At 39.5% G+C, this 27,121-nt stretch overlaps 2 protein-coding genes across 5 annotated transcripts in view; one reads left to right on the top strand and one right to left on the bottom strand.

Moving 5' to 3' along the window:
- LOC139936032 (AN1-type zinc finger protein 2A-like) overlaps positions 1-8,245 on the bottom strand; it is a 91,104-nt gene extending 82,859 nt beyond the window's left edge. The window contains exon 1 of the mRNA XM_071930742.1: positions 8,126-8,245. Coding sequence (XP_071786843.1) covers positions 8,126-8,180 — 55 coding nt within the window. The 5' untranslated portion in view covers positions 8,181-8,245. The remainder of the gene's footprint in view (positions 1-8,125) is intronic.
- A 320-nt stretch (positions 8,246-8,565) lies between these two features.
- Positions 8,566-27,121, top strand: part of LOC139935651 (calnexin-like) — a 102,515-nt gene continuing 83,959 nt past the window's right edge. The window contains exon 1 of one of the 4 annotated variants that reach the window (XM_071930137.1): positions 8,566-8,659. Coding sequence is in view for 2 of the 4 variants with exons in the window: in XM_071930134.1 (XP_071786235.1) it covers positions 23,243-23,449 (207 nt within the window). In the remaining 2 variants the exon portion in view is untranslated. Of the gene's footprint in view, positions 8,660-23,233; positions 23,450-27,121 lie in introns of those variants that run through there. The other 3 variants (XM_071930134.1, XM_071930133.1, XM_071930136.1) reach the window with 3 other exon arrangements.

Here is a 27,121-nt window from a genome sequence, read left to right as displayed (position 1 = left end):
CACATGTCTTTGGCCAGGGAGGTTATATTTGCAAAAATGTCACTTGATTGAAACATTGAGTGCACAGGTTTTTTATTCCATTACAAATATACACCAACTTGTATTTTGTTTCAAAAATAGTGTTTATATTTGAAAAGATCTTGAGGCACCTTGTTCTGGACCACCATTAGAGTTGGCACGACATCATCGCAATGACCTGTAAATCTTGCCTCGCTGAACACCTACACAGGCCAAGCAAGGCAAGATTTACCGATTGAAAAGGAATGTTTATAGAGACCTTTTATGAACATGGTAACAGAGCTAGAACTTTTGATTGAGTTCAGAATGAAATTCCACACTTTAGGGCCTGCGACAAAAAATGCTCTGTCTCCTGATTTTCTGGTGGTTCAAGGAATATACAAGTTGTGCTCTTAATAGCCCTGGTTTCAATGAGTTGAAAATGTATGTGGGAAAAGTACCGGACATACACTTAAACATGTTTAAGGCCAATTTGAACATTATTCGTCTTTCTACTGGGGGCCAGTGCAGCTGTTTGATCAGTGGCGAAGTGGGGACATGGTTTGGGTAGGAGAAGATGACACGGGAGGCTGTGTTTTGTATCCGTTATAACTTGCTTAAATCAGATTGTTTGAGTCCACTCAACAAAGAGTTACAGATGGGCAAGGTGTTTGTAGTTACAGCTTGAAGAGGCAATGAAAAATTCAGTTTTCTCTTCATTTAGCTGAAGCTTGTTGCTTAACATCCAGTGTTGAACGTCACTGATGCACTTAGAGAGCTTGAACAGCGCACATTCTGCATCATTGGGGATTTTGGGGTCAAATTCTACGTAGATTTAAAAGGTTACTAACAAAACCTAGACAGGTGTTTGTGAACAAACACAAAGCTGTTCCGTGTTCTTTGGCTTGGATTAGGCTATGTGTTAAAATGACCAAGGAGTTCATAATTGAGACAAGTTTGGAAATGCAAATGAGGGTTACGTGGTTAATTAATAAAGAGTAGACCAAACCCAAAGAGCTGACTCTGCGGTAGTACAGTTAAATATGATCGTATATAAGCTAAAGTAGTAGTCTCAGCCTTTTTCTATACCATCCGTCCAGGTAATAGTTTTATTAAAATAAGCAGGACAGTTCTTTTCAGAACTGAGAAGTCTCCCGATACCAAGATACCAAAATAATCTACTCCGCGGTAGTAGAATAAAGCAAGACAGTTCTCTATTAACAAACTACCTGGCAAGTAGATACAAACCCGCAAACCAAATAATAATATTGATACCTCACCATGCACTGCCTCACATCCTACATGTACATTGTAACTTGTCAATAGAGGGTGGTATATAAGATGAGTGGTCTCCTGTCCAAATCTCTTCTCAAATATTCGGTTGAAATGTTTATCCCCAAAAGTTAAATTAAAAAGTTGAATAAATGTAAAAACTTATATTTGACTCAGGATTGTTTGATTTGTTGGTTTCTTGAGTTCATGACGCTATTTTTAGAGTCATGTGACAAACTACTTAAGGATAAAATCCTTGTATTTGGTCGGTGGTTTGATGTTTGATCAAGTACGCATGGATTTCACAGAACTCTTAACCACCAAAATCTGCGCTTAAGATCACCATTTTCCGCTTACTGTGTTTTTCAAACGTCATGCATGCACACAGGTTATGTTGGGCTAACACTTCAGAAAAGAAAAGGCAACACTATCGATATAAAGATAAGAATCAAACTTAAATATAACAAAAAGAAATATCTATTCAGTTTTGGGGGATATAAAAAAATATTCAGAATGGATGGAGATCCGAACTCACAAACCTCAGATGAGTAGTCACGAACAGTGACCACTAGGCTATAAGGGCACGATGATTACAATCTGGGTTTTTACACACTATAAATGTTACATACATGTAGTCTTCAGCGTCCGTACGTGTGTGCCTCAACAGAGCATTGGGGTGGGGGTTATAATCCGGTGAAATAGTTCTCGTTTCATGATTTTGCGACCATTGTCACTAAATATGAACTGCTAACACCTATAACTATTAAGTAGGGTTGAAATGTAGTATTAGTTGTCTTTCGGGGTTTTGACGACGACCCCTACGCACGTTCGTTTTAACGAAAACCCACGCAACAACAATGAGTAGACTCCTCTCAAGTAGGTCACAACTCATATAGGTACATACTGTATTGCATTTACTGTAGAGAATGTTTAAGAATAACATGGAAGTGACCGCATCCAGTTATACTCAAATGAAGACCACGTGGTTATAAATTAAGAATTTTAATATTTTTTAAATTTAGAGGAAAGCTTATAATGTTCTAAACTTCAATTTGATAAATGATTTAACTTGCTTGACCTAATGGTTTAGAAGATGAGGCTTAAATCAAACCCGTGTATAAATGCTATGGGGTTTTAGGCGGATACAAAGAATAATAATAACAATAACTAGACATCAGGTGTTTGTGCACAAACACAAAGCTGTGTTTTTTGCTTGGATTATGTGCTAAAATGACCAAGGAGTCTGAAACTGAAAAAAGTTTGAAAATCGGTTGTGTAGTTCTTGAGATATATGGTTCCACTTCAGGTTGACCCGGAAGAAGAGGTCAACTTGGGGCCACGGTTATTCAAAGTTTATTTTTAATGCCTCAGGAGTCTATAGCTGAAAAAAGTTTGAAAATCGGTTGTATAGTTCTTTAGATATGGTCCCACTTCCGGTTGACCAGGAAGTAGAGATAAAGTTGGGGTCATGGTTTTTCAAAATTTATTTTTAATGCCTAAGGAGTCATCACTGAAAAAGATTGACAATCGGTTGTGCAGTTCTTAAGATATGGTCCCACTTCCGGTTGACCCGGAAGTAAAGTTCAACATGGGGTCACGGTTTTCAAAGTTAACATTTAATGCCTAAGGAGTCTATAACTGAAAAAAGTTTGAAAATCGGTTGTGTAGTTCTTTAGAAAGGGTCCTACTTCCGGTTGACCCGGAAGAAGAGGTCAAAATGGGGTCACGGTTTTTCCCCAACAAAATTTAATGCCTAAGAGGTCCATAACTGAAGAAAAAAATTAAATCAGTTGTGTAACTCTTGAGATATGGTCCCTCTTCCGATTGACCCGGAAGTAGAGGTCAAATCGGGGTCACGGTTACCCAATGCAAATCTATCATGCCTAAGGAGTCTATTACTGAAAAAAAAACTTTGAAATCAGCCGTTCACTTCTTGAGATATAGTGCTGTAAAGAAAAACTCATTAAAGCTTCTAATTACCATAAATTATCACGTGATGACGTCACAGTTTTAAAATTGTGTTTTTAGTACTAACAAATTTCATAAGGTACACGATGGTATGTAACTTACCCCAATCCAATGCCTTTTACAAAAAAAAACATTAGAACGTGCATTCGTTTTAACGAAAATCCTGAACCATCGTAGGAATCCAATGTAGGCCTATTGGTTGTGTACAAATCCAATGGAGTATGTACAAAGTAATGGGCCCAGAACGCGGTTAGAAAACAAATAAAAAAGATGCCAACTTCAGGACAGCGTCGTAGTATGTACAAAGTAATGGGCCCAGAACGCGGTTAGAAAACAAATAAAAAAGATGCCAACTTCAGGACAGCGTCGTATAGACTCCCCTCAAAGTAAGACCTCAACTGAAACAAGTCCACACTGTATTGCAACACCCATAGAGAAAGTGTACAGCCCCGTGAAAGTGACTGCACCCAGCTTAGTGACTACATCAAGAAGTACTACGTTGTACCCATGACGCCAAGATTTTAATTTATTCGTTAATGATAGACGTCCCTTGATTGGTTTTAATGGACGAAAACCATTATTTTTAGAATCAGTATATTTGTCAACACAAAATATCAAATTTAGGAAACGAACAGATAAATTTTGTTGAAGTTATTAAGTTTTTGACCGTTAAAATGTTGACATTTGAAGAGCCATTGTGTTTGTGCACATACACAAAACGTGCAATACATGACGTCATGGTGACGTCGTCCGGGTGGACAAAAGTGGAACCAAGCAGGTTGCGCCTACTTTTGTAGTAGTCGTGACAGTTCAATAATCGCATGAGTTGAATAGCGGTATTCCGATTAAGCAATCGAAAGTCGCAAATTCCAGGAGAATTACACTATAGTTCCAAAGACTTAAATGCTTATGTTCCAATTAGATACCCAGCTACGCTTACATTCAAAGAAATGCTTACGTTCCTTCAAGTTACACTAAAATTCTATCACTAAGGTACGCTTTCAATCCGAAGTCAAGATCCACTTACATTCCAAGATACGCAGCTACGCTTATGTTCCAAGGATACGCAGCTACGCTAACGTTTAAAGATTCGCTAAATACGTTTTTTTTTTCAAACTACGCTTTCATACTATCAAAAGGTAGCCTTTCAATACCGAAGCAAGCTATGCTTACGTTCCAAGATACGCAGCTTACTATGCTTAAGTTTCAAGGTATGGTTATGTTCCTTCATAATACGCTTAAAAGGTACGCTTTCAATCCAAAGATACGCTTACCTTCCAAGATACACTTACAGTCCTTCATGCTTTCAAGTACAGCCCCTCAAAAAGCTTTCACAGTCCATCAAGGAACGCTTTCGAATCCTTCAAGATCCCCTTTCCCTCCCCCCCCCCCCAACCCCAGATGCTTTTAAAATCTTTCAGGAAACGCAGAGCCCAGTTCATATGTTTAGCAGAAAATACTGCTTAAAAAATGTCTTTACAAACAAAATATTTTGACAGGCACCAGCCACAACATTAACCAATTTCTGCAATTCAATACTTTTCTGTGGTAAGTACCGTAATTTTCGGGTTATAAACCGCGGTTTATATGTTGATTTTGACACTTTTTTGAACTCCTGCGGTTTATTCTCCGGGCGGCTTGTAAGCCGACGTATAAATATTTAAGAGAAAAAACGGCATTTTTAAAAGAAAGATCGTTCGTAATCTATTCTAATAATAATATTTTTTTTCTTCAACGAGAACAAAAACCTGCCTGTGTGATGACAAAATCCTGTTGAAAATCCACCCACAATTGTATTCCGTGTTTCCTTTGTAAAACGTTTGTCAACCGCCCTCAGCTCCTCCTCTCAGCGCAACTCGGGCTAGACTAAACTGGTGCCCGTCTATTTATCCTAGCGATATCTACATGCTGACGTCAGACATTCAAGCTATACTCGTGTCTCAGCGAAATAGACTCGTCCTCTGTCTATTTATCCCACGATCTTTATATACTGACGTCAGACATCCAGGCTACACTCGTGTCAGCTAGCGGTTTCTTCAGCTCAACCACGCACACCGCAACAGCAGAATGGTGAATGGATGTACGCAAAGAACTATGCCACGCCGGGGGTCAAACAAAACGTTTTCAAACCGCCCTGATTGTTGAGTCCAGTAACATTGGGAATTTTATTTCCAGGTGGCGCAAATATGATGGCGTACCGCAACCCGTCGGCGAAAATCGCTCAATACGGTGCCCCCAACATCTGTTGTGCAACTTCGAGATTGAGCAGTGCAATTAACAGATTGCTAGCTTTACGAACTCGCATGTGTACATGTGCTTAATGTGCACGCTGCAGGATACATTACTACACACACGCTACGTCCGTCCGCCCGTCCGTCGTTGCAGTATCTGTTATGGATCCTCGTTGTGGGACTACAATAAAAGGGAGGGAGAAACAACCACATTTCTTTAATTCCCTTATTGAAAGACCCATTTCAACCTTATTTCCCGTCTACTCCGATGTTTAATAAAAGTGAATCCCCTGTCCTTATGATTACGCAAACAATAAGGTAGCGTATTTTGTTTCAACCGCTATACAATAAAAGTGAGGGAACAACTTTAGCCGTCCCCATTATTATTTCGTTTATATTATAAAGGAATTTTTTAGGAGCTGTTTACATGTTTAAAAAACGTTCCTTTATACATTGTAAACAGAAACAAAAGTCATAGACAACTCTCGTTTGTGTTGTGGTACATGTAGCCCTGAAAAGGACTGTTTGGTTTTGGTTTGTCTATTTTCTATTTAAACAAAACGGAAGGCAAAGGATTCCTTGGATATAAATCTTCGCACTGTTTCTTTATCACTGCTTCTGCAGACGAATCCTATGTTGAAACGATAGTCAACGCACTGTCTGAAGTTCATTTTTATTGCAACACGATCTCACTTACCTACAAATAAAGTAGGATTTAACTTTTTAAACTTTAACTTTTTTTTCAATTTTTAAAACTGTTATTGGTTTTTTTTCAGTTGTAACTTTCATCAAAAATTATCCAACACAAACAATAATGTGGTCCCGCAAAGGGGGTGCTGCCAGCTTACAAAAAGAATACTATCCTATAATAGATCATTTCAATTATGATCAATAGTGTAACTTCAATACATTTCTACGCAATTACGACGCAACTCCCACATTGCGGCAACTATACAAGACTGACTGATGTGCCGCCCGCCTGTCACTGCACATCCCCACAAAGAGGACCGCAAACAAGCACGGCCCCTTTGTGTGTACGCATGCGATGATTGGCCATTTGATGATTGGCCTTTGTTGATTGGCCGGTGATAGTTCCATTCATAAAATCTTGGCTAGACTTCGGACGGATCGAGTAGAGCGTGCTGTACCCAGGCGTCCGTTGCGTGAACGAGGATGATCATTAATAGTCTGTTACCATTTCGGATTGCAGTTTGCACGACACTACATGCAGCACAGTAAACGTTTTTGCAATCTGTATTCGCGTCGTCCGTGGATTGTAGCATTCAGGTCTGTAACTTAATAATAATAGTACAGTATTTAGAAATGTTTGGGGTGTTATAAAACAAATATTGACTGCTTTTACTCGTGCAATAAATAACTATGACTCCCGAGGTGATCCCCTGAGCGTTTTATTTTCCCTTCGCCTCGGGAAAATAGAACGCTGCGGGGACCACCTCGGGAGTCATAGTTTTAACCATAGCACTCGAAGCAGTCAATATTTGTATGTCCTCCCCTTACCAGTTTACATGCTATTATGCATTTTTCTTAGAATTGGGAAAAAAATAATGATGCCTTATATCAACCGATGCCCTAATTACCTATATATTAAAACTTGATGGACATTGAAATGTTCACACTACACACCGATCTTCGATGACTTCAACTGGCCCCATTTATTTTGAGTTTTTCCTGTTTTCACAGCAAACAAGAAAGTATGGTTTCCCGGTGAAGCCATACATGGAAGAAACATCTGCAGTGACTACAAGTGTTCTTTGAGACTCTGTGTATGACTCTATAGCCAGCAGTTGTCTTCGTTTTATTCAAAATATTTTTTAATGAAAATTTTTAAATTACCATGGTAATTTGCAAAAAATAACAAAAATAAATACTTAGAAAAAGTGTTAATAATCATTGGCTTTCAAATCTGATTTTTATTTATTTTTTCCCCCTTTTTTTTCTCTTAAAATTTAGAATAAAGCGTATAAATAAACAGTGATAATTGAATCAACAAGCTGATCGTTCAAATTTTAATATTAATGATAATATTGATCGGAGGGTTAAAAAAAAAATCTCCAAAAGTATTAGAAAATGGGCTCCAGAACATGATATAAGGCACATGGCTTCTTTAAGCCTCTGTATTTTTTTTCCAGAATGCTCAGCAAAATATTCAGTCACATGGTTTGATCATCATGATTTGTGAATTGAAATAGTGTTTGATGAAACTTTTTCGGTGGGCAAATATTTTTATATAGGCCTATGGCCTCAACATTATGACATATTTTTGTACCTTGTAGAAATGCCTAAAATACCAAACTTTTTGCATATTACAAGTGCAAATATCCAGTGGAGCCTTACGTGTTTCTAAGTTTTGGTCAAGGGAGAGGAGACTCTTTGCTTGGCAAATAAAATCACACAATTTTTATTTAGGGACTGTTTACATCGCGCACAGAGAGGTAGCAGATTTGCCACGATTTTAGGGACACCTCGAAAACAGGACCTCCTACGATACACGTATGATGTACTGTTATATCCAGGATATCCCGACCATCATCATGTTAAATTGTTATCATAAAAATCATGGTTATGTTATTTTCTGGTACCACGGATTTACGAGACCCCACGGTAATAATAAAACGAGACTATATAAAAAACCTCACCTAGTTGCTTACACGTGTTGACAAAGCAATTGTTTCCAAGCGTGGGAAACTCCATTTTTAGTCTTGCACTTTTGAACGCCGAACCGCTGGCAGAATGCTAGTTCGAGCGGCTAGTATTAGTATAAGTATAGGCCAAAGATCGTATAGCGCCGCTTAGCGGCGCAAGATAGATAACTCAACGCAGACGCAGTGCAAATACGTGAAATAATCATGGGGGCCAGCGGACGCCATAGACCTTATCGCAAATACCAATGCGCAAGCGCAGACTGTTGAATGAGGTGCATTGTGGGATAGATACGAATCAAATTTTGCTACCAGCTAGACCACAATGCACCTAATTCCAAGCTTTACGCGCGCGCCCCAGTATTTGCGAAAAGGTCTATTCTGGCAAGGTGAGACATGTGAAGTGTCCCGGATGTTGATGTAAACAAACGCGAAGGGTGACCGCGAAGAGTGCATGTTACGATCATCTGATCTCACTCCTTTTTTCACATCAGATGGCCAAGAAGTACAAATGAGGATTGTTTTTTTAAGGTAAATGTCAACTTCTCGGATCCATTAATGGCTGCCAAGATTATAATAATATCGCCATTTTATATCGGCATTTTATATTATGCTTTTAGAAGAAATTTTGGAACTTCACAGTTACATGACTATGATGACTATCCTATTGATTTGATAGCTCCATCCATGGTTTAAACAATTATAATACAATGACAAGCCTGCCTGCAACTATTTTATTTACAAAATTGTTGTCAGTTGTCACAACAAGGACTAAGATAAGACTAGAGTCTCGATAAAAATGAAGGACATATAAATCGATAACAAAACATAAAGGCATCAGGAGAACAAAATGTATTTTGGTGTTTAACCATGGTTTAACAGAGGTGTGCAATACACATTTATTATGATGTTTTCAAGATTTAGGGTTCATTTATTTTAGAATACATCTTTACAGTTAAGAATATATAAGGTTAAACAAATATGACACTCTCTGTGGGATCCACATTAATTAGCAGAGATTACAAAGTATGGTTCCTAATGAAATGCACTTGCATTGAGACAGAGACAAATTTAAGTGAACCATGGAGGTCCGTGGTAAACTCAAGCCACTAATGAACAAAATATATTAAAAGGTCTCAATGCTCGTGCATGTTAATAAAAGTGAATTAAGACGCTTGTACAAATAGACGGAGGACAAAGCAAACAGCAAGTACAGTACCGACAGAAACTGAGTACCCAGCGTATTTAAAATAAATTATCACCTGGTTAGACAAATTAATAAAGTCTTAAAATTTATCTTTTATCAATCCGCAACAATTTTGTATCCAATCTAACAATCCGCAACAGTTTATTTTTAACAATCCTCAACAATTGAATCCTTAATGAACAATCCTCAACAATTGAATCCTTAATGAACAATCCTCAACAATTTAATCCTTAATGAACAATCCTCAACAATTTAATCCTTAATGAACAATCCTCAACAATTTAATCCTTAATGAACAATCCTCAACAACTTTATTCTTGTAACCAATCTGCAACAACATACTCTTTATCATTATCCATAGAAATAGATTATGCACCTATGCTTAGAAATAGATTATGCACTGTTACTAATAGCTATGAATTGCATTCCGCGGGATAATCTTGCGCACCTGACACATGGAAGCGAGCCGGTTATAAACACTGCTCATTATCAACTGTTTAAACACCCCGACGTGCTGCGCTATCCACCAATAGGAGTAAAGAAAAAGTCTGGGGTATTTATGAATATTAGTTCTGGTTTATAAAAAAATCTGCTCGTCGTGCCGGTCATGGTGTTTATACTCACAACTTTTGAACAAGGTGGTATCAACATCCATGGCTTTTAGTGGACACTTGGTAATTACTCAAAATATTTATAGCATAAAACTTTACTTGGTAACGCGTAATGGGGAGAGGTTGATAGTATAAAACACTGTGAGAAACGGCTCCCTCTGAAGTGGAGTAGTTTTCGAGAAAAAAGTAATTCTCCACAAATTTGATTTCGAGACCTCAGAATTAGATGAGGTCTTGAAATCAACTTGCATCTGAAAGCACACTACTTCGTGTGACAGGGTTGTTTTTACTTTCATTATTATCTAGCAACTTCGACGACCAATTGAGCTCAAATTTTCAAAGGTTTGTTATGTATATGTTGAGATACAGCAAGTGAGAAGACTGGTCTTTGACAATTACCAATAGTGTCCAGCGTCTTTATAAAGCAAAGATTTTATGTTCTTTTCAAATGGATCAAAAAAGAATAAAAGTCTACCTGGGTTGACGCTCGACAAATGACTCATTTTGCTTGATCGCAGAATTTTTTAAAATAATATTCAATGAAAACAGCATTGAATTTGACCTTTTAAATGAAACTTTCTCCTTGACACTGCACTGCATTTTACAAGCTCAATCAAACAAATAATTTTACTTGAGACGATTTTTTACAGAACCTGTAGTTAGTATCAGTTACAAAATTATTATCATGTTTCACCGGTAAACTAAGAATTTATAGTATGTTGTTGTAAGTTTCAACCTTGGTGTTCGTTGCCTTTACTTGTGCATTACTTTTTGTGCTTTCCTGTCTTTTTTCTTTAGAGACATATCTTTGAGCTCTCTGTTTTTGAATTTGAGTGCATATTGGATGCGCATACTTACAAAGATTGCCACTATCCGAGCTCGCATACCTTCAGAACACACCCCAAGCTCTGTGTACTCACTTCGCTTGCAAATGGCATTCTTTATGACACTACTGATCTTGTTTCGAGTCATGCCTTGTCTATCAAACTCGGCTCTGAATATTCGTTCGCACAGAGCACAGAAGTGAACAAAAGAAGTTGTGGGGAGCTTTAGTGCACCGAAGTCAGATTGTGCTGTGTTATATGCCTTGTTATGAATGAACAGTTGGGATGATTCAGTCAGATATGTGTCAGGAGACAGAAGTGCTGCTCTACAAGTATCGCAAGGAGATTGAATTTCGTGCCTTGTCATAACTTTCCTACATAGGTACCCAGCAATGTAAGAAATGGTATTCTGCTCAAATATGTTCAGGGCACTTTGAGTAACAGGTACATACTGAAAGTTGCAAGACACGTTGGTTGATTTACCCTTTGTTCTAGTTTTCTTTGAACTACTTAAGCATTTCAAACTCAACAGATGTGAATCGGAGTCAGGTGCACAATTGGCACCAAGGGCTGGCTTGATGAGTTCAGCCACCATGACCATTCTCAAAGCGTATCTGAACTCAGAGGCTGAAGGGTTGTCCCTAAAACCACCCTTACGCCTGATTGTGGAAAAGGTATTTTCCACAACATCCTGGTTGAACCTTCCTGTGAGAAGAAATTTTACTTCACTTTTGGATTTCATTTCTTCCCACAGTTGAGTCACACAGGCTATGCCCAAAAGCCAACCCTTGATGCACAGTATGTTTCTAGACCCTACATAATGAATACTCTTGAGCCATGGAATGCACTCATTGTAAAATTGAAGGTGCTCAGAATTCTTAGAGAGGGGTCTTTGAATTTTCTTCTTCTCCGGGTATGTTCAGACAGCGTACTAACTTAGACCCGAACCGGTCTAACTTTTACGAGCAGCGGGGGGTGGTCGTAAAAATAAAAACCCATTGCGTTCAGACAGCACAGAGTTAAACCCGATCCGGTTTATCTTCGGTTTTAAGAGGTCAAAGTAGACGCGACCCCGTTGCTCTAACATCCGGTTTTATTCATCAGATTCACGCACCGAGTATGCCGAGATCCCCATGCCCTGGATGATCAGACAGGGCATAATTATTGGATACAAATGGCTCAATCGAACGCGGTAACAGTTTTACCGTTGGGAGGATATGGGCACTTAAAACAAACATGAACACGACTCGAAATTATTTTTTTAAACAAACAAAATACTGATACAAACCGCCGAGAAAACTCACCAAAATGTTGTCCATATTCCATGAAACAGAACACGTTTCATTTTTGTGTTTTGTTTTATACCACTGTTTCCAATTTAATAAATACTTTTAGTTTGTACTTCAATCGACTGGAAGTTGCGATCTCTCAAAAGCTGGTGCCGCGATTTTTATTCCGATTCGTTCATAAACACAACTACACACGTGCAAGTTACGTAAATACATGTACTTTGCAGTATTTTCCCAACTTCCCAACAACGTGGTGATATTGCTGGCGTAGGGAATTTCCCCAACACACAGCCTCGCGCCCACTGCAGTTCATTCTCCTAGATTGAAAGTACAGCACGCTAGTAACGGTGACGGCAATAGAAAGGCACATCCACGGGATCGGTGATGGTAACTATGGGTTATCAGAGAGTGATCACTATGGGATGGCAGCGCTGTACATGTGAGAAGCATTACAAAATATGCTTCTTCGCTGCGCTCGTAGTATACGCATGGAAAACAGTTTCAATTTATTGTAGGACACTCAACAAAAAAAGCTTGGAAAATAACATTTTGTTTCAGAATTTAATAAATCTCGGGCGTGGGCCTGTGTTAAACTGCATACACCGATCGAGAGGGTTTCGCCAACTCGGTAAGCGGCAAGAAAGTAATATAAATACTCGGTGCTTTTCAGCATCAGAGGCAACAGAAACCGAAGCACCAGAAGCACTCCGGGTCCCGGGCGTGTGCATTGAACCACACAATGGGTCGTCCGTTGTGAGTTAAAACCGGATGTCATTCTGTCCACACGCAGTGTTAAAAGATAAACCCGAACCGGTTTAGACTTAGACCGCCTCGCTGGACGGTTTAAGTTTTGGGGTTTAAACCCGATCCGGTCTAACTTTATTTGCGTTCACACGCACAAAAGTTGAACCCGAACCGGTCTAAGTGGACTTAGACCAACTTTAGTACGGCGTGTGAACGACCTCTCCTTAAAACTTGTGCAGTTGAAAGAATCAAAGAGCTTATCAATCCTTTGTACAAACTCTGCTGTGTAAGCAGCTTCAGCAGGCATTTTCCCCACTGATGTGTAAGTGTAGATGCCTGCAGCAACAGTGTGACTCAGAACTTGGGCTGCTGTTTTCACCCTCATTTTACTGAAGCTAGTTAACTCAAAATGCCCCCTTGTCAACTTTGGAGCCATACGAATTGGTAGGGCGGAATCGTATTCAAAGAACTGTTGAAGATAGGACCATTTAGCATGTTTTTGTTTCCCATCTGTAGCATCAAATCTTACTTCATACTTTAACATGTTCGATCGTGTGTTTTTTAGAAGGTGAGGTGGGTCATACATGCAAAATACCTTCTCGCCATCTGACATGAAAAATGGCTTCTCTGTTGAAACGCCCAACAGTCTGAAGGTTTTGACGTTGTTTGATCCTTGATCACAAACAACTAACTTTGGGTACAAACCAATTTCCTTCAATTTGGCCAAACAAGACTTCAACAGTTTATCCTGTGTGTCAGCTGATGAAGCATCCTTTGAAAGGAAGTATCCAACAGGTTGCTTCCAATGGGAAAGCATGCCCCTAACAAGTAAAACTAGTGCATGATTAGCTACATTGTTGGTTCTGCCAACTTCACCAAAATCCTCAAAACCTTCAACCCTGTCATTGCTTATATCATATGTTAGACCAGCACGGATGCTCATCTCATCGAAAGTGACTACACAGTATTTGTCTCGCTCTTTCATCGAGGAGACTTTGTGCTTCATAACCTCAAAGATGTTTTCATTGAAGCCAGGATGGACTTTTATACTCTGTAGCCACTTTCGAAGAGATGAAACTGAAGGCAAGGTAAATATTCTAGAGCTATGTTGATAGGCACGAGGACCTTGGTGATAGAGAGACAATGCAATGACTTTATCAGTATATGACCATCGCCTACCCCTAGCCTTAGTGCGTCTAGATGAATTTCGGAGCTGTGATGCAAAGAATGACAACACTGGCTCATTCAGGTACTTGGTTGCTCCATCGATGACCTGCTTGACGGTTTGTGCACCAGACGTCATGTTGCTTATCACTGTCTGAAGATGCTGCACTTTCTTTTTCAGCCTGGTGGTCCGTACCCTCTCTCTGCTTTCGTGTGAATTCTCATGTAGCTTAGGTGGAGCGATATCATCTGCTTGTTTGCAGTAGCTGTGGTCAACGTGTGGACTGTGCACATCAGGAGAAACTACGTAAAAAGGAAGATAATTTTAAATAAATTATTTAATTTTTCTTGACTGTAAAAAGATTTTTGGAGGCCTTCTAACACATAAAAGACCAAAAGAAAGACAAAATATGAGAAACAAGTATGTCAAAACTAAAAACAAAAAACTCTAAGCCTGTTTAAGTAGGCCTACAAGTACTAGACACAAAGTTTTAAAAATGCATCTAAGAGACAACTACCTGCAAAATACAATAGTTAAAATGAATGAATGATACAAATACATCTTAGAGACAACTACCTGCAAAATACAATTAAAATGAATGGATGATAAAAATGCATCTAAGAGACACCTGCAAAATACAATAATTAAAATGAATGAGTATTACAAATACATCTAAGAGACATCTACCTTAAAAATAAAATTAAGATGAATGGATGTTAAAAATACATCTAAGAGACAGCTATCTGCAAAATACAATTATAATAAGAGGTGTTCCGGGCTGTTGGCCCGAACACCTAATGAATGAATATTTAAAAAAAAACATCTAAGAGACAACTACCTGCAAAATACAATAGTTAAAATGAATGAATATTACAAATACATCTAAGAGACATCTACCTTAAAAATACAATAGTTAAAATGAATGAATATTTGAGGGGAGAGGTTACCAGTAAATACACCCTTGGCCAGCATTATGTTGAATGATGCCTGGAGACGTCAATAGAGAGTGGGGCTTCAAGTTGTGTTTTCTCTGCACTTGATGATGTCTCTGCTATGATGTCTGGGTTGATTAAGGCAGAGGGATAGAGGGGACCCAGAAGTACAGTAGTTGATCTGCATCCGTTGATTAGGAACAGGATTGTCAATGCCAATGTTTCATCGCTGATGGGAGTAGAGGGGAGGGTTGTGGTGGGCTTAGTGTTTTGGGGGAGGGTGGACTTGGTGTTTCGAGTGAGGGGTGGATGGGGTGTTGTCTATGGGAGAGCATTCACCCACAGAGGCTGATGATATAAATATGGAAACTACAAGAGGCATAATCCATACCTGCCAACCGTGAAACCTCAAAAATAGGAACACCAGTTTTTCAAGTTCTCAGATAGCGACACAAAAAGTTATGCAGTAAAGCTTATTACATCCATCAATTATGTACACCAATACGATGTGCCCAAATCTCTGTAAGAAAATCTCTGCTGTCACAAACAAATGGAACACTCTTTTGCCAGAAATTGTTCACTGTGGTTTCTTTTCAGAAGTAGGAATGTTCTGATTTTTTGCAGCCTGTATCTGTAATCTCAAAAACCTGGCAATTCCAATCAAGTCTGAACAGTTGGCAGATAGGTCATGATGATCTTGGAGTCAATAAAGGAGAGTTTGGGGAAGATCAAGGAGCCAGTCTACTTATTCTCTGACAACTAAAACAGCAATATAAATCAGTCTTTGAAACGTTTTATTAAATTTCAACAGAAGAATTGTGGTTATTTATTCATGCAAACTTCAACCATCAATATTCACAATTAGTACACTTGGTATGTAATATTAGATTGAGTGATTCAATTTGTATACTGTGCATCTTATGAATTGTGGAAATGTGTAGGGGATGGGAAGTCTGCGCTGCTCTGGTAAGTAGCATACAGTTTGATTTATTGTGTGCTCTGCTAGCTGTAGCCTGCTGTGTGTGTCACTGGATATCTTGAATCTATTCTGTCTTTGCTCATTCAGCTAGCTAACGAATCAGCAACCACCACCAGTGGGCTAGCTGCTCTGCAACTTTGCTCAGCTCTGACTATCTGCAACTCAGCTCATCTCCCAAAAGAGTTCCATGCCCAAAATGAACCGGGCCTAATTTCATGGCTCTGCTTACCGTCAAATTCTGTGCTTACTGTGCAAGTGCTAGGTTTCTGTCTAGGTACCGTGGAGTAAAAATGTCCTGCTAACCTGTGAAATACGCTTGACATAAGCGCCGTAATTCCCTGCTTCTGTAAGCGCTGATTCTTTCTTATAGTAAGCAGAGCCTTGAAATTAGGCCAGAGCAACAATACGCCCTCGCAGCTTGCCTTTTATTCACTTTTAGACTTGCAACTACACAGGGCAACGGGTACTGGTTGGCTAAAAAGCGCGTAAGAGTATAATATGATCACTCACTCTCATGTACAATCTGCAATGTAAAAACTATACAATCAGTAACAAAATGTGTACAGAACAGGAATAAAGAACAGTGTCTGTCCTTTCTTGTTTTATCTGACAGAACTATTCAATTGACAGATTTTTGAGCACACAAGACAAACTGATGTTTAGCTTTACTGAGAGCTCTCTAACGCTAACAATGAGAGCTAAGGTCTTTTGAGCTCAAAAATCTGTCGAGTCTAAATTATGTCTTGCTGTTGCAACAAAGCAAAAGCTGTGTTTCTAATACCAGGAAGAACAATTATATTATTAAGGAAGTATAAATGAATAGTAAACTTGCGGGAACAACCATGTGTAAATCTGAGATGGGTGAGTGTTGGCTCTGAAAAGAGTCGGTTTGGTCTTGGTGTTTCGAACAGTGTACAAACTATGCTCGTCTTCAGAGATGAGCAGAGTATACCGTTAGAAATTTCGAGACCAAACCAACATTCACACTAAAGAGATTTGCACATTGTTGTTCATGTACCTGCAAGTTTCCTTTTTATTTATAGTTCCTTCTACTTTCTCCACACAGTACAAAGCTTCAAAAAAATACTAACTTTATTATGGGGTACATTTCAATTTTTAATCTCACATACCCCAAAATAATGATGACTTTTAAATAAAGGCTTTTGATAAGATAAAAGCAGGCCTAAATGAGTGAGAATGAGAGAATATCAACAGTCAGAACTTTTGTATACCTTTCAAGCGCTTTCGTGGAATGTCAACAACATGTGCTGTTATGCCCTTCCTTTTCAAAGGCCTTCTTGTTGGATGGACTGATTTGGGGGGATTTGGCACATTGAAAACTGTTGGGATGGCATCCCATTTCAACCTCCTTTTTTCTGCATTGACAAATTGATTGGTCTCGAAATGCTCGGAGCATATCCTGCAATTATTGTAAAGGTACCATGGAGTTCTCCCCTGCAGGTCCTTACGCCGGGTGTTCTGAACCCACTGCTGGCTTCTGAAAATGGTACAAAATAAAGAACAAAACTATGTAAGGACTACAAGTACAACGCACAAATGGATTACAAGTATAAAATGAGTAGGCCTATATTAATTAAACATCAGAAATACACACAAAAAGTTCAGTAGATAGATTAGTAGTTTGTACTCAGTACTATGAAACTTAGACCCTTTTTTAAAAGTTTAAAATGTAAAGTTCTGAGGACAACAAAATGGTCATGCATGAAAACTGCAGTTTAACATGTTAAAAGAGGGATGCTAATCACTGAAGACAGGAGGGCGCTCTTCATTTGTACAGCATTTTATTTAAAATGTTTGATCATGAACTTCAACTTTCCATTAATAAACATCTTTTCATTTCAAATGGTTGTTGTTGTTTATAAACATGTTGTTGGCAATCAAATTAATTAATTAAAAAATAACAAAGAACGTGGTTTCGCTTTTGACAGAGCCTTGTCTTTTGTCTGTATGTGAATGCATTTTGTTTCTGTTTCTGTTTGATTGAAAAATACACTGAGTTTATGACACAGAGAGTTACATTTATTATTATTATTATTTTTTTTTTTTGCAAGTTACCATGGTCATTTTTAAGATTTAATAAAAAAATATGTTGAATAAAATGAAGACAACTGCTGGCTATATAGTGATACACAGAGTCTCAAAGAACACTTGTAGTCACTGCACATGTTTCTTCCATGTATGGCTTCACCGGGAATACTTTCTCGTTTGCCGTGAAAACAGGAAAAACTCAAAACATATGGGACCAGTTGAAGTCATTGAAGATCGGTGTGTGGTGTGAAAATTTCAATGTCCATCAAGTTTTAATTTATGTTTGCATACTTAATATAAACAAATGAAGATAATTAGGGCATCAGTAGATATATCGCATCATCATTTTTTTCCCAATTCAAAGAAAAAGGCATAATACCGTGGAAACTGGTAAGAGGAGGATACGTGTACTTACACACACACAAATTGTTTGATAGTTATAGTAGCTTTAAATCACTAGTTATATGGGAGTTGATAAGAATTCCCCGACTCTCGAGAAAATTGGGCCCCCATCAGGAAATTGACCGTGGCGCCCGCACCGTGTTCATACAGTCAACAAGTTTTTGTTCATACAGTCAACAAGTTTTTAAAATTAATGTTTTTAGGCTGAAATTGCGTCCATGTTGGTGAAAGTGCGGCGCCATTTTTATGTTTTCGGCTTTGAATAAGTTGAATAAGGGTTTGTTCAGTTTGGTTAATAGTTTCGATGGATTGTTTGCATGATTTGCCGAAAGGCGCCGGCCGGCCGTGATCGGGGGACTAATTTCCCGACGGTTCCGCGACAGTTCAGTGCGTGTGGTAGCTCATGGCGTGTCCGCCCCGTGCTATATAACGTCGCTTCTGTTTTCTGGTACGTTACGATAATTATATTCCAATAATATTTGTTATGTTATTACTTCTAACTTTATAACAGGATCAAGCTATGGTGGGACTGAACTTAATTTTTTTTTTTAGGCCTACGTATTTGTACATGTGCCGAGTTTGTGTGTGCCGAGTTTGCAAGGTGCCGAGTTTGCCGGTGCCGAGTTTGCAAGGTGCCGAAGTGTCCGGTAACCACTAGAGCGCTAACTTGCTCTGCGTTTTGAAGCCACCCTGGGCGCAAACATGTTTGGTGTGTTGCGTGAATTCGGAATTTTAAGAGAACACACATTGCCGCGATTATTTTACATTCGGCGTGTGCGTATACGTACGCAACTGTCCACTCGCGTACGTCCGCGCTACGAAAACCGTAACTTGGACTTGGTCGCCGTACTAAAAAAAGGTAAACGCGCCTTTTAATCATGACGCACATGACGCTCGCAGTTTGTGCGCCGATCAGCAGATTGTACGTTCACATTCACTGCATCTTTTGCTTCGATGGTACATAAAAAAGAACAGACGCACGATCATGCAAATAGCCGTACAATTGCCGTACAAAATTTCAAGCTTTTGTTTTGGTTTGTACATAAACATGGATGCGCCCACACGGCTTCAAAACCTTAGTGCGTGTATAACGGGGTGTTAGCGCTCTAGTCAATATATATAGCTCTATGCCGGTACCCAGTACACCGCATCCTGTAGTTTGTATTGCTCCATGATGTCGGGGTCTTATACGCCCTACTTGTAAAAAAAATTCACGTCGAGTTTGTACACGTCATTACAGTTAATACACACACCTCTGCACAGTTTTCACGAAGGGGGTGCTCGTGTTCATTTAACTCATTAAAAATGGTTTACGTCTCGGCACAATTTGCAGAATACCCCGCACCCCCGAAGTACCTTTTTTCTTGCGGAGGCAGGCGGAGTCGCGGTCACACTGGGTGCGTTCGTTTAGCTTCCCAGGGTCGACCCCGGTGTGTGGCGTTTTCTTTTTCCAGGACAAACGTGTGCAGATAATCACCCACGTTCGTCCTGGAATTAAAACCTGCCACACACCGGGGTCGACCCAGGGAAGCTAAACGAACGCACCCAATGTATTTCCCTGCAGAGACAATTACAAGCGGAGGCGGAGTCGCGGTCACAATAATGTCTTTTTGTGAATGAATCAATCAGATGAAATGTTAATAGAGGCCTAGGGAGTCAAAGCCTGTAGTCTAGTGAACGTATACTACACGTAACGGTCTACTAGCTGATCGCAACAGTGATGCAGTGTTCAGTGCTGTATGTGTATGTTTGTTTCTTTAAGGCTGTTGGCGCAGTGTGCCCCGGCCCCCGGGCGGCCCAGTGCGGCACGATTCGGCAACAACCAACTGCATAGACGCTGTGAACAAGAGCAACGTATTAACCTGTTGTTTTGTGTGTGTATTGAACAAAAAGTGACGCGTCCTTGGTTGGATTACAAGCAAGTTGCGGGCATCCAACACAAAAAGAGGTTGGGGGGGGGGGGTATTGTATGCAGTTGGAATTATGTTGACCATTCACGTTGTCCCACGCGATCGACTGTGCGCGCCGCTTCATTCACACTGAATTTTACGATTGACTCATCGCATGCGGCAGGTAGGAAAGCCGGTAGGTATGGAACACCGAAAAGACACAAACTCTGATAAACACACCGATCGGCCTATTGCATCGACCGATCAGTGTTTTAGACAGCGGCGCGCCGTCGCGGCGTAACTAGGGTACAACAACAGTCCCCAATTAGTATGTATGGATAGATTATTTCATATTCTACCTGGAAATGTTTAAACCGAGACCGGATCGTTTCTAGTCCAGTCAGGATACAGCGATTTCCACCGTTAATCCAAATGTCACATTACGAAAAAAAACCACCAAAACTCACCACTAGACAACATGGTTTTCCTACACGCGGATTGGCTAACGATGACATCATCGATTGAGATATCGGCATTGTAATTTCGCGTGTATGGTACCCTGACCAGCAAGAAAGCGTTCGCCATAACAACCAAAGGGCCTGTCTAGCATGAGCTGATGAACGTGGGCAGTGCATATTGTTTTTTTCTGTGAACTTGTTTTTGCTTAACTTTGAAACAGAAAAAGGCCAAGAAGTGTATAATTTATTTGGAAATGGCAATTTCAGTGGTTCGAAAAGATTGCAATCTTGGGTTGAATTAAATTTGCCCATGAAGTGAAAGACGCTGTATAGTTGGTTTTTATTTATTTTGAAGTCTAGAAAATATAGTATTTAACAGAAAAAAAAAGCTAAGCGGAACTGAAACAGGGGTTGCAAACAAAGAAAAGTGTGTAACAGTAAATTAATCAGGGAAACTTTACAAAACACAGCCAAAGCAACAATTCTAAGTCTGACTTATATTAGAATTGTTGCTATGTCTGTGTTTTCAATGGTTTATCTGATATTTTACTGTGTTTATTTGATCAAATCAGCATGTCTAGCATGAGATGACTCCTGTGGGTGCATACTGCATTTTTTCTTCTTATGTGAAGAAGCATAAAAAGGGAACAAATAATGCGTAATTGTTTTGAAATTGCAATTTCAGTAGTTCAAAAGGATTGTAATCTGGGGCGAATTTGTTCTTTTAAATTTGCTAAAATTTGCCCATGTGAGTGAAAAACCGCTGCACTATAGTTCTTTATTCATAGATAAAAAATATAGTATTTGAACCCCCCCCCCAAAAAAAATAAAATAAATAAAATGCTTAGCAAAACTGTACGGTTTGCAAACAAAGAAAATTGTATATAGCCTTATAGTAAATCGGGGAAACTTAACAAAACACAGACAATTAAGCAACAATTTTAAGTCACTGTAATCTGATATTTTACTGAGTTTATTTTAACAAAACAAACTTTGATTTCAGGTTATTCTGTGTAATATTGTTTATATTATCGCTTGTTTTATTTTAATAACAGGAATAAAACAACAAACGTGTTACTTGTCCTGACCTGTGTTTGTTAATAAAAATAAAATAATAATGGTATATATTGGCCTAGTTGATAGCACATATCATAACAAAGAACATTCCCATAAATTGTGCATTGTAAAAGCACAGTGATAAAAACAAACATAGGCATACCCTTTATTGCTTAGAATAAAAAATTAAAAACCTGCAGGCCATATATATATTACACACACACACATAATTTTATTCAAGTGTATGAAATGAAATCGTTTACTCCGAATTCATTTATCAAGTAAATATATGAAACGCTTTTTTAATAATTTAAAACTGTTATAATAAAACTTTGTATAAAAGTTTCAAATGTAAATAGAACTGAACTAACACATACATAAAAGTATATTAAACTAAACCGCTTCCTCTAAAATCATTCAGTTTTCCACAATTAAAAGGCTAAAAATGGAGCTTCAACGTTAACCAAAATACATCAACAGAAAGAGGAAAGCACATTGTAAACACTCACCATCTACACGGTACATGGTAGGTGGTTTCCCACGGATCGGCCTGCCGTAGAGCCTCAATTGATGATGTCATCGTAAGCCAATCACCGTGCAGGAAAACCATCTTGTCTAATGGTTGCTTTTTTCGTAATTTGTTTTGGGGGGCCAGCGGTGGAAGTTGCTGTATCCTGACTGGACTACGAACGATCCGGTCTCGGTTTAAATATTTCCAGGTAGAATATGAAATAATCTATCCTTACATACAAATTGGGGACCGTTGCCGACGTTCACAATGGGAAAATTTGCCGTGTTTTTGTGACTTGTTTTCTCCGTTTTGGAAGCCATTTTCACGTACAAATTTCTCTTTTTAAAATTTGAGTTGCACCGATTGTTTTAATACATAACGACAGATATGCTCTCTGTTTCAATTTACTGGTACATTATTTTGGTTGAGACTTTATTTTGGTTGAGACTTTTCAAAAAAGGCCGAAAAAGACTGAATTTCAGAAGCCCTAAGCTATAATTGAGTTTTTTTTTTTCAGATCCAATAGACCTTATGCACATGACGTCATTTCATTAGGGCGCCCTCACCTAGAGGTCAAAAGGGGGTTGTTCATTGGCCAATCCTGTGCGCCGCGCGTACAAATCTGTGCGTTTCGATTGTTTCGTCACCGTTTTTCCACTAAGATGGCCGCTGGATGACGTCAATGCATAAGGTCTATAGACCGATCCGACGCGCACCGGGCGCACAATAATGTTGAGCTCCGCGCGCCATTGCTGAGGTGTACATGTGCTTAGTTTTGTGCACAAAGACATGGGGAAATAATGTTTCTTTTCACTCATCATGGAAATTAAATGTTTTCCTCAACGAATAACACAATTTTCTTGAATGATGCAAAAAGACCGACCGATCGATGCAAAGGATCTATCGATGTGTTGATTAGGGTCTTCTTTCAATATGCCTCCTTGGCGTTCCATCACCAGGAGCTGCACACCGACCATCCAAGAAAACAGAATGCACACATGTCCGTGTACATACACACATGTATGTTCGTTGGTTTTAACAGCATCCCCTCTACTCTCTCGACCCACCTCATGCACAGAGCCACGTTAGCCGTTAGCACGATTCAAATACATGAAATAGGGGGGTTCGTACCTTGCCCGTGTGAGAATTTGAGTGATCTGACTATTAACTTAAGATCGTTAGGTTATCAAGGTAAGACAAACAAGGTAGGACTACTCAAAATGCAAGTTTTCAAACTAACTTTTAAGTTGCTTTATAAAATAATCAAGAAGCTAGAATTAAACCGTCATGATGGACATGATGGATGGAGATAGCTCCCAGCTACCACCATGACCACTCTTCATTCATTCTCTTGCTTGGGCTTGGTTTAGTATTTACTAAATTACTCCGAAAAGTTCAGTTTAGCATAAAAACTGACTTGGTCTTGGTAACGAGCAGTGTGGAGAGTCTATTTCTACCTCCATGTTTTTACAAAAAGGGATATCTCATTGACTTGAGGTTAATTAGATACTATGAAAAAGTATATTTATAATTATTTCATATCGAATGAGAAAGTGGTGGCGCCGAAGACCAGACAACTCGTCCGTCCGACAACTCGTCCTTTCGTACAACTCATCCGTTCAGACAACTCGACGGTTCAGACAACTCGACGGTTCAGACAACTCGGCGGATGATTTATTTCAACCGTCAGACAACTCGACTTGGGGTTAAGACAAGTCGACGGCCGGAGTGACGGGGGCTCAGCGCGGGGCAGGAGGGGTAATTAGCAGACCTACCAAGTGTCACGCATTAGGCGTGAGACTCACGCATTTGGGCTCTGTCTCACGCTCACACGCATTGGGGCCAGACTGGGAAAAAATAAAAATTAACGACATGCATTGCCAAATCGCGCTCGTGTTATCAGAATCATCATTTTTTGTACAATCTTTGTACAAACATAGCGCAGATTTGCAGATTGCGCACGCTTTTGCTCTTCCAGCATGTTCGGCGGTTCCGGCGACTTTGATTTTTTTTTTGAGGGGGGGGGGGGTTGAGCTTTGAAAAACTCACGTATAGCTGGCCTCTGGACTTGGCATCTCTGAAATAGCGGCCTGGGGTGGGGGGGGGGATGTACTGACTAGTGACTTTGCAATGATTCATGGGTGTTCCCCGGGGTTGGGGGTATATTATGGTGGGTGGGTTTAATATCCGGGCAAACGGAAAATTTATACGTTTAAATTTTTTTTTTACCATGACCCCGCAGCATTTTCATTTTTGTACCATACTGCCATACATGATCGAGTTGTTATTGTTGGTAATAAAGTAAATAAAAGTAAATATTCTAAATAGAGATGTATAATGTTTTTATTATTTAATGTTTTATTAATTGTTTAACCTGTTATTTTGAATAAACTGAAGACAACTGCTAGCTGGCTACACCTAGAGTCATACACATTGTGATGATAGTCTGTTTTTTACACAGAGTCTCGAGATAGTCACTTAACAGATGTTTCTGCAAGTATGGCTTCACCGGGACACCACACTTCTTTTGATAAATAATAATGAATAAATAATGATAGAATTATAGAATCGCAGGAATTATACAGGAAAGTTTGTGTAAACATGACAGTAACGGAGATCGGCCGCTCAACCGTCGACTTGTCTTGGCCATCCTTCGAGTTGTCTCAAAGTCGAGTTGTCTGAACCGTTGAGTTATCCGAACCGTTGAGTTGTCTGAACTGTCGAGTTGTCCGAACGGATGAGTTGTCCGGCGGACGAGTTGTCTTACATTCGTGGCGCCATAATATACTAGGTACGTTGCAATCTGCGCGATCAGCGCCAGTCAAGATGTTCCTGTGACTGTGCGCGTGACTTAACGAGAGTCAGAGGGGGGAGTCCCCCAAAGTGCTGGCTTTTCATTGGCTATCAGGGGTATATTTCCATTACGTCACTGAACTTAAATGTAGAGGAAGTCTCACTCTTTGATATCGTTTTTGAATTTTTATGATACTTCGTTTCGTTCTAATCTTACGCTGTATTATAAAATGGGCCTGTGTTTGAAGGGTTTTAAACCATGGGTCACAACCTCAGAAGACAATAAAAGGTATACAGAATGTTAGTTTAACCCTTTATCTAGTTCCATGTGGAATTTCATTGGAATCTGATGTTGAGAAGTGTGATTTTTCTCAGCCGACATCGGCCGGTGTCCTGCTGATGGGCCATGCAAGATGGAGACACTGACAAAATGGCCCCCCGTTTTCATTGGGTACATTTGTTTAGCTTCCCTGGGTCGACCTTGTTCTGTCCCGGTACGTTCGAATAGCTTTGACGGGCTCACCCGGGTCAGCCCCCAGTGCCCTGCTTGTGGAGTGAGTCACTTGGGGGTGACCTGAGGTGCATGCTGTTACCACGAGAGGGCGAGTGTGATCGTTCGATTAGCTCTTGTCAGGGGCTCACCCGAGTGAGCACTGCGGGGTTGACCCAGGGAAGCTAAACGAACGCACCCATTGAAACTTTAAGTTTTTCTGGGCCTTCGAAAACCATTTTTAGCTGTTCCGACCTAGCGTCCGAACAGGTATTGTTTTCGTCAAGATTTTTATTATTTTTATTCTTATTATTATTCTTTGTTTCTGCCTAAAACCCCATAGCGTTTGTACAGCGTTTTTGTTTAGGCTTGCTCCTAATGTATAAGGATAAAATAGTTAAATCATATCAAATTGAAGCTTAGAACATAAGCTTCACTCTAACAAAAAAGTTTTAAAATTCTTAATTAATTAACCACGTGGTCTTCATTTGAATTGTAAACTTGATGCAGTCTCTTTCATGTTATTGTGAAATATTCTCTTTGGTAATACAACACAGTATCCTCTATGAGTTGTTGACTTCTTGAGAGGGGTCTGTACTATTTGGCAATGATTTCTCTTGCAACTTTGATAACCAATTGAGTCAAAACTTTCACAGGTTTGTTATTTTATTTTTATGCATATAATATGGGATACACCATTGAGGAAGGAATGTGATAAAATAGTATACCAGTCTTTTAAGGTGCGTAAGCTTGGGCGATATCACGATATTATCAAATTCGCAATATTAATTTGGAAACACATTCGATATCGGATGGATTTGGTTTTAATCGAAATATCGATATATCGCGATATATCGCAATAATCGCGATATATCGCAATAATCGCGATATATCGCAATATCGATTAAATATCGCGATGTATTTGCTAGCTGAGACATCTTGCACCCCGTAGGTTTGGAGTAAAACCAGAAGAATAGGTCATTAGAACACCTCTCTTAAGCTATGACTGTCTCTTCTACAACTTTCACTTGGAGTTTGAAGACTGATGATGTCAAATTTCATTAATCGCGATTATATCAAATATCGCGATATATTGTCGGCGTCATATCGTAAATAAAATAAATCGATATCGCCCAAGCTTAAAGGTGCATTCGGTTATATTCTCCGGGTCGACCCCGCTCTGCCCCCCTTATTCGAATAGCTTGGACATCATTCCAAGGGCCCACCCAGGTCAGCCCCAAGTGCCCTAGCTTGTGGAACGGGGTCACTCCTTGGGGCTGGCCCAAGGTGCATGATGTCACCACAAGAGGGTGAGTGATCAATGGATTAGCTCTTGTCAGGGGCTCACTTGAATGAGCACTGCAGGGTTGACTCGTGGAAGCTAATCGAATGCACCCATAATAAAGCAAAGACTTTCTAATGCGCACATTTATCCACCCCGCTGGGTGTACAAGGCGCAGCCCATGTGAGAAGGGCAAACTGGCAAGCGTTTTGGTTGTGGCCAAAGGCTTGAACCCATGGAGCTCTCAACACATCACAACAAACAACAAGTTCTTCCTCTGTCCATGGAGCTACTGCCTCCAACAGGCATGAC

The sequence above is a fragment of the Asterias amurensis genome, chromosome 4 (genome assembly GCF_032118995.1).
Source record: "Asterias amurensis chromosome 4, ASM3211899v1".
In the NCBI taxonomy this organism is placed as follows: domain Eukaryota; kingdom Metazoa; phylum Echinodermata; class Asteroidea; order Forcipulatida; family Asteriidae; genus Asterias; species Asterias amurensis.
This window is presented reverse-complemented; position numbering and strand designations above follow the sequence as displayed.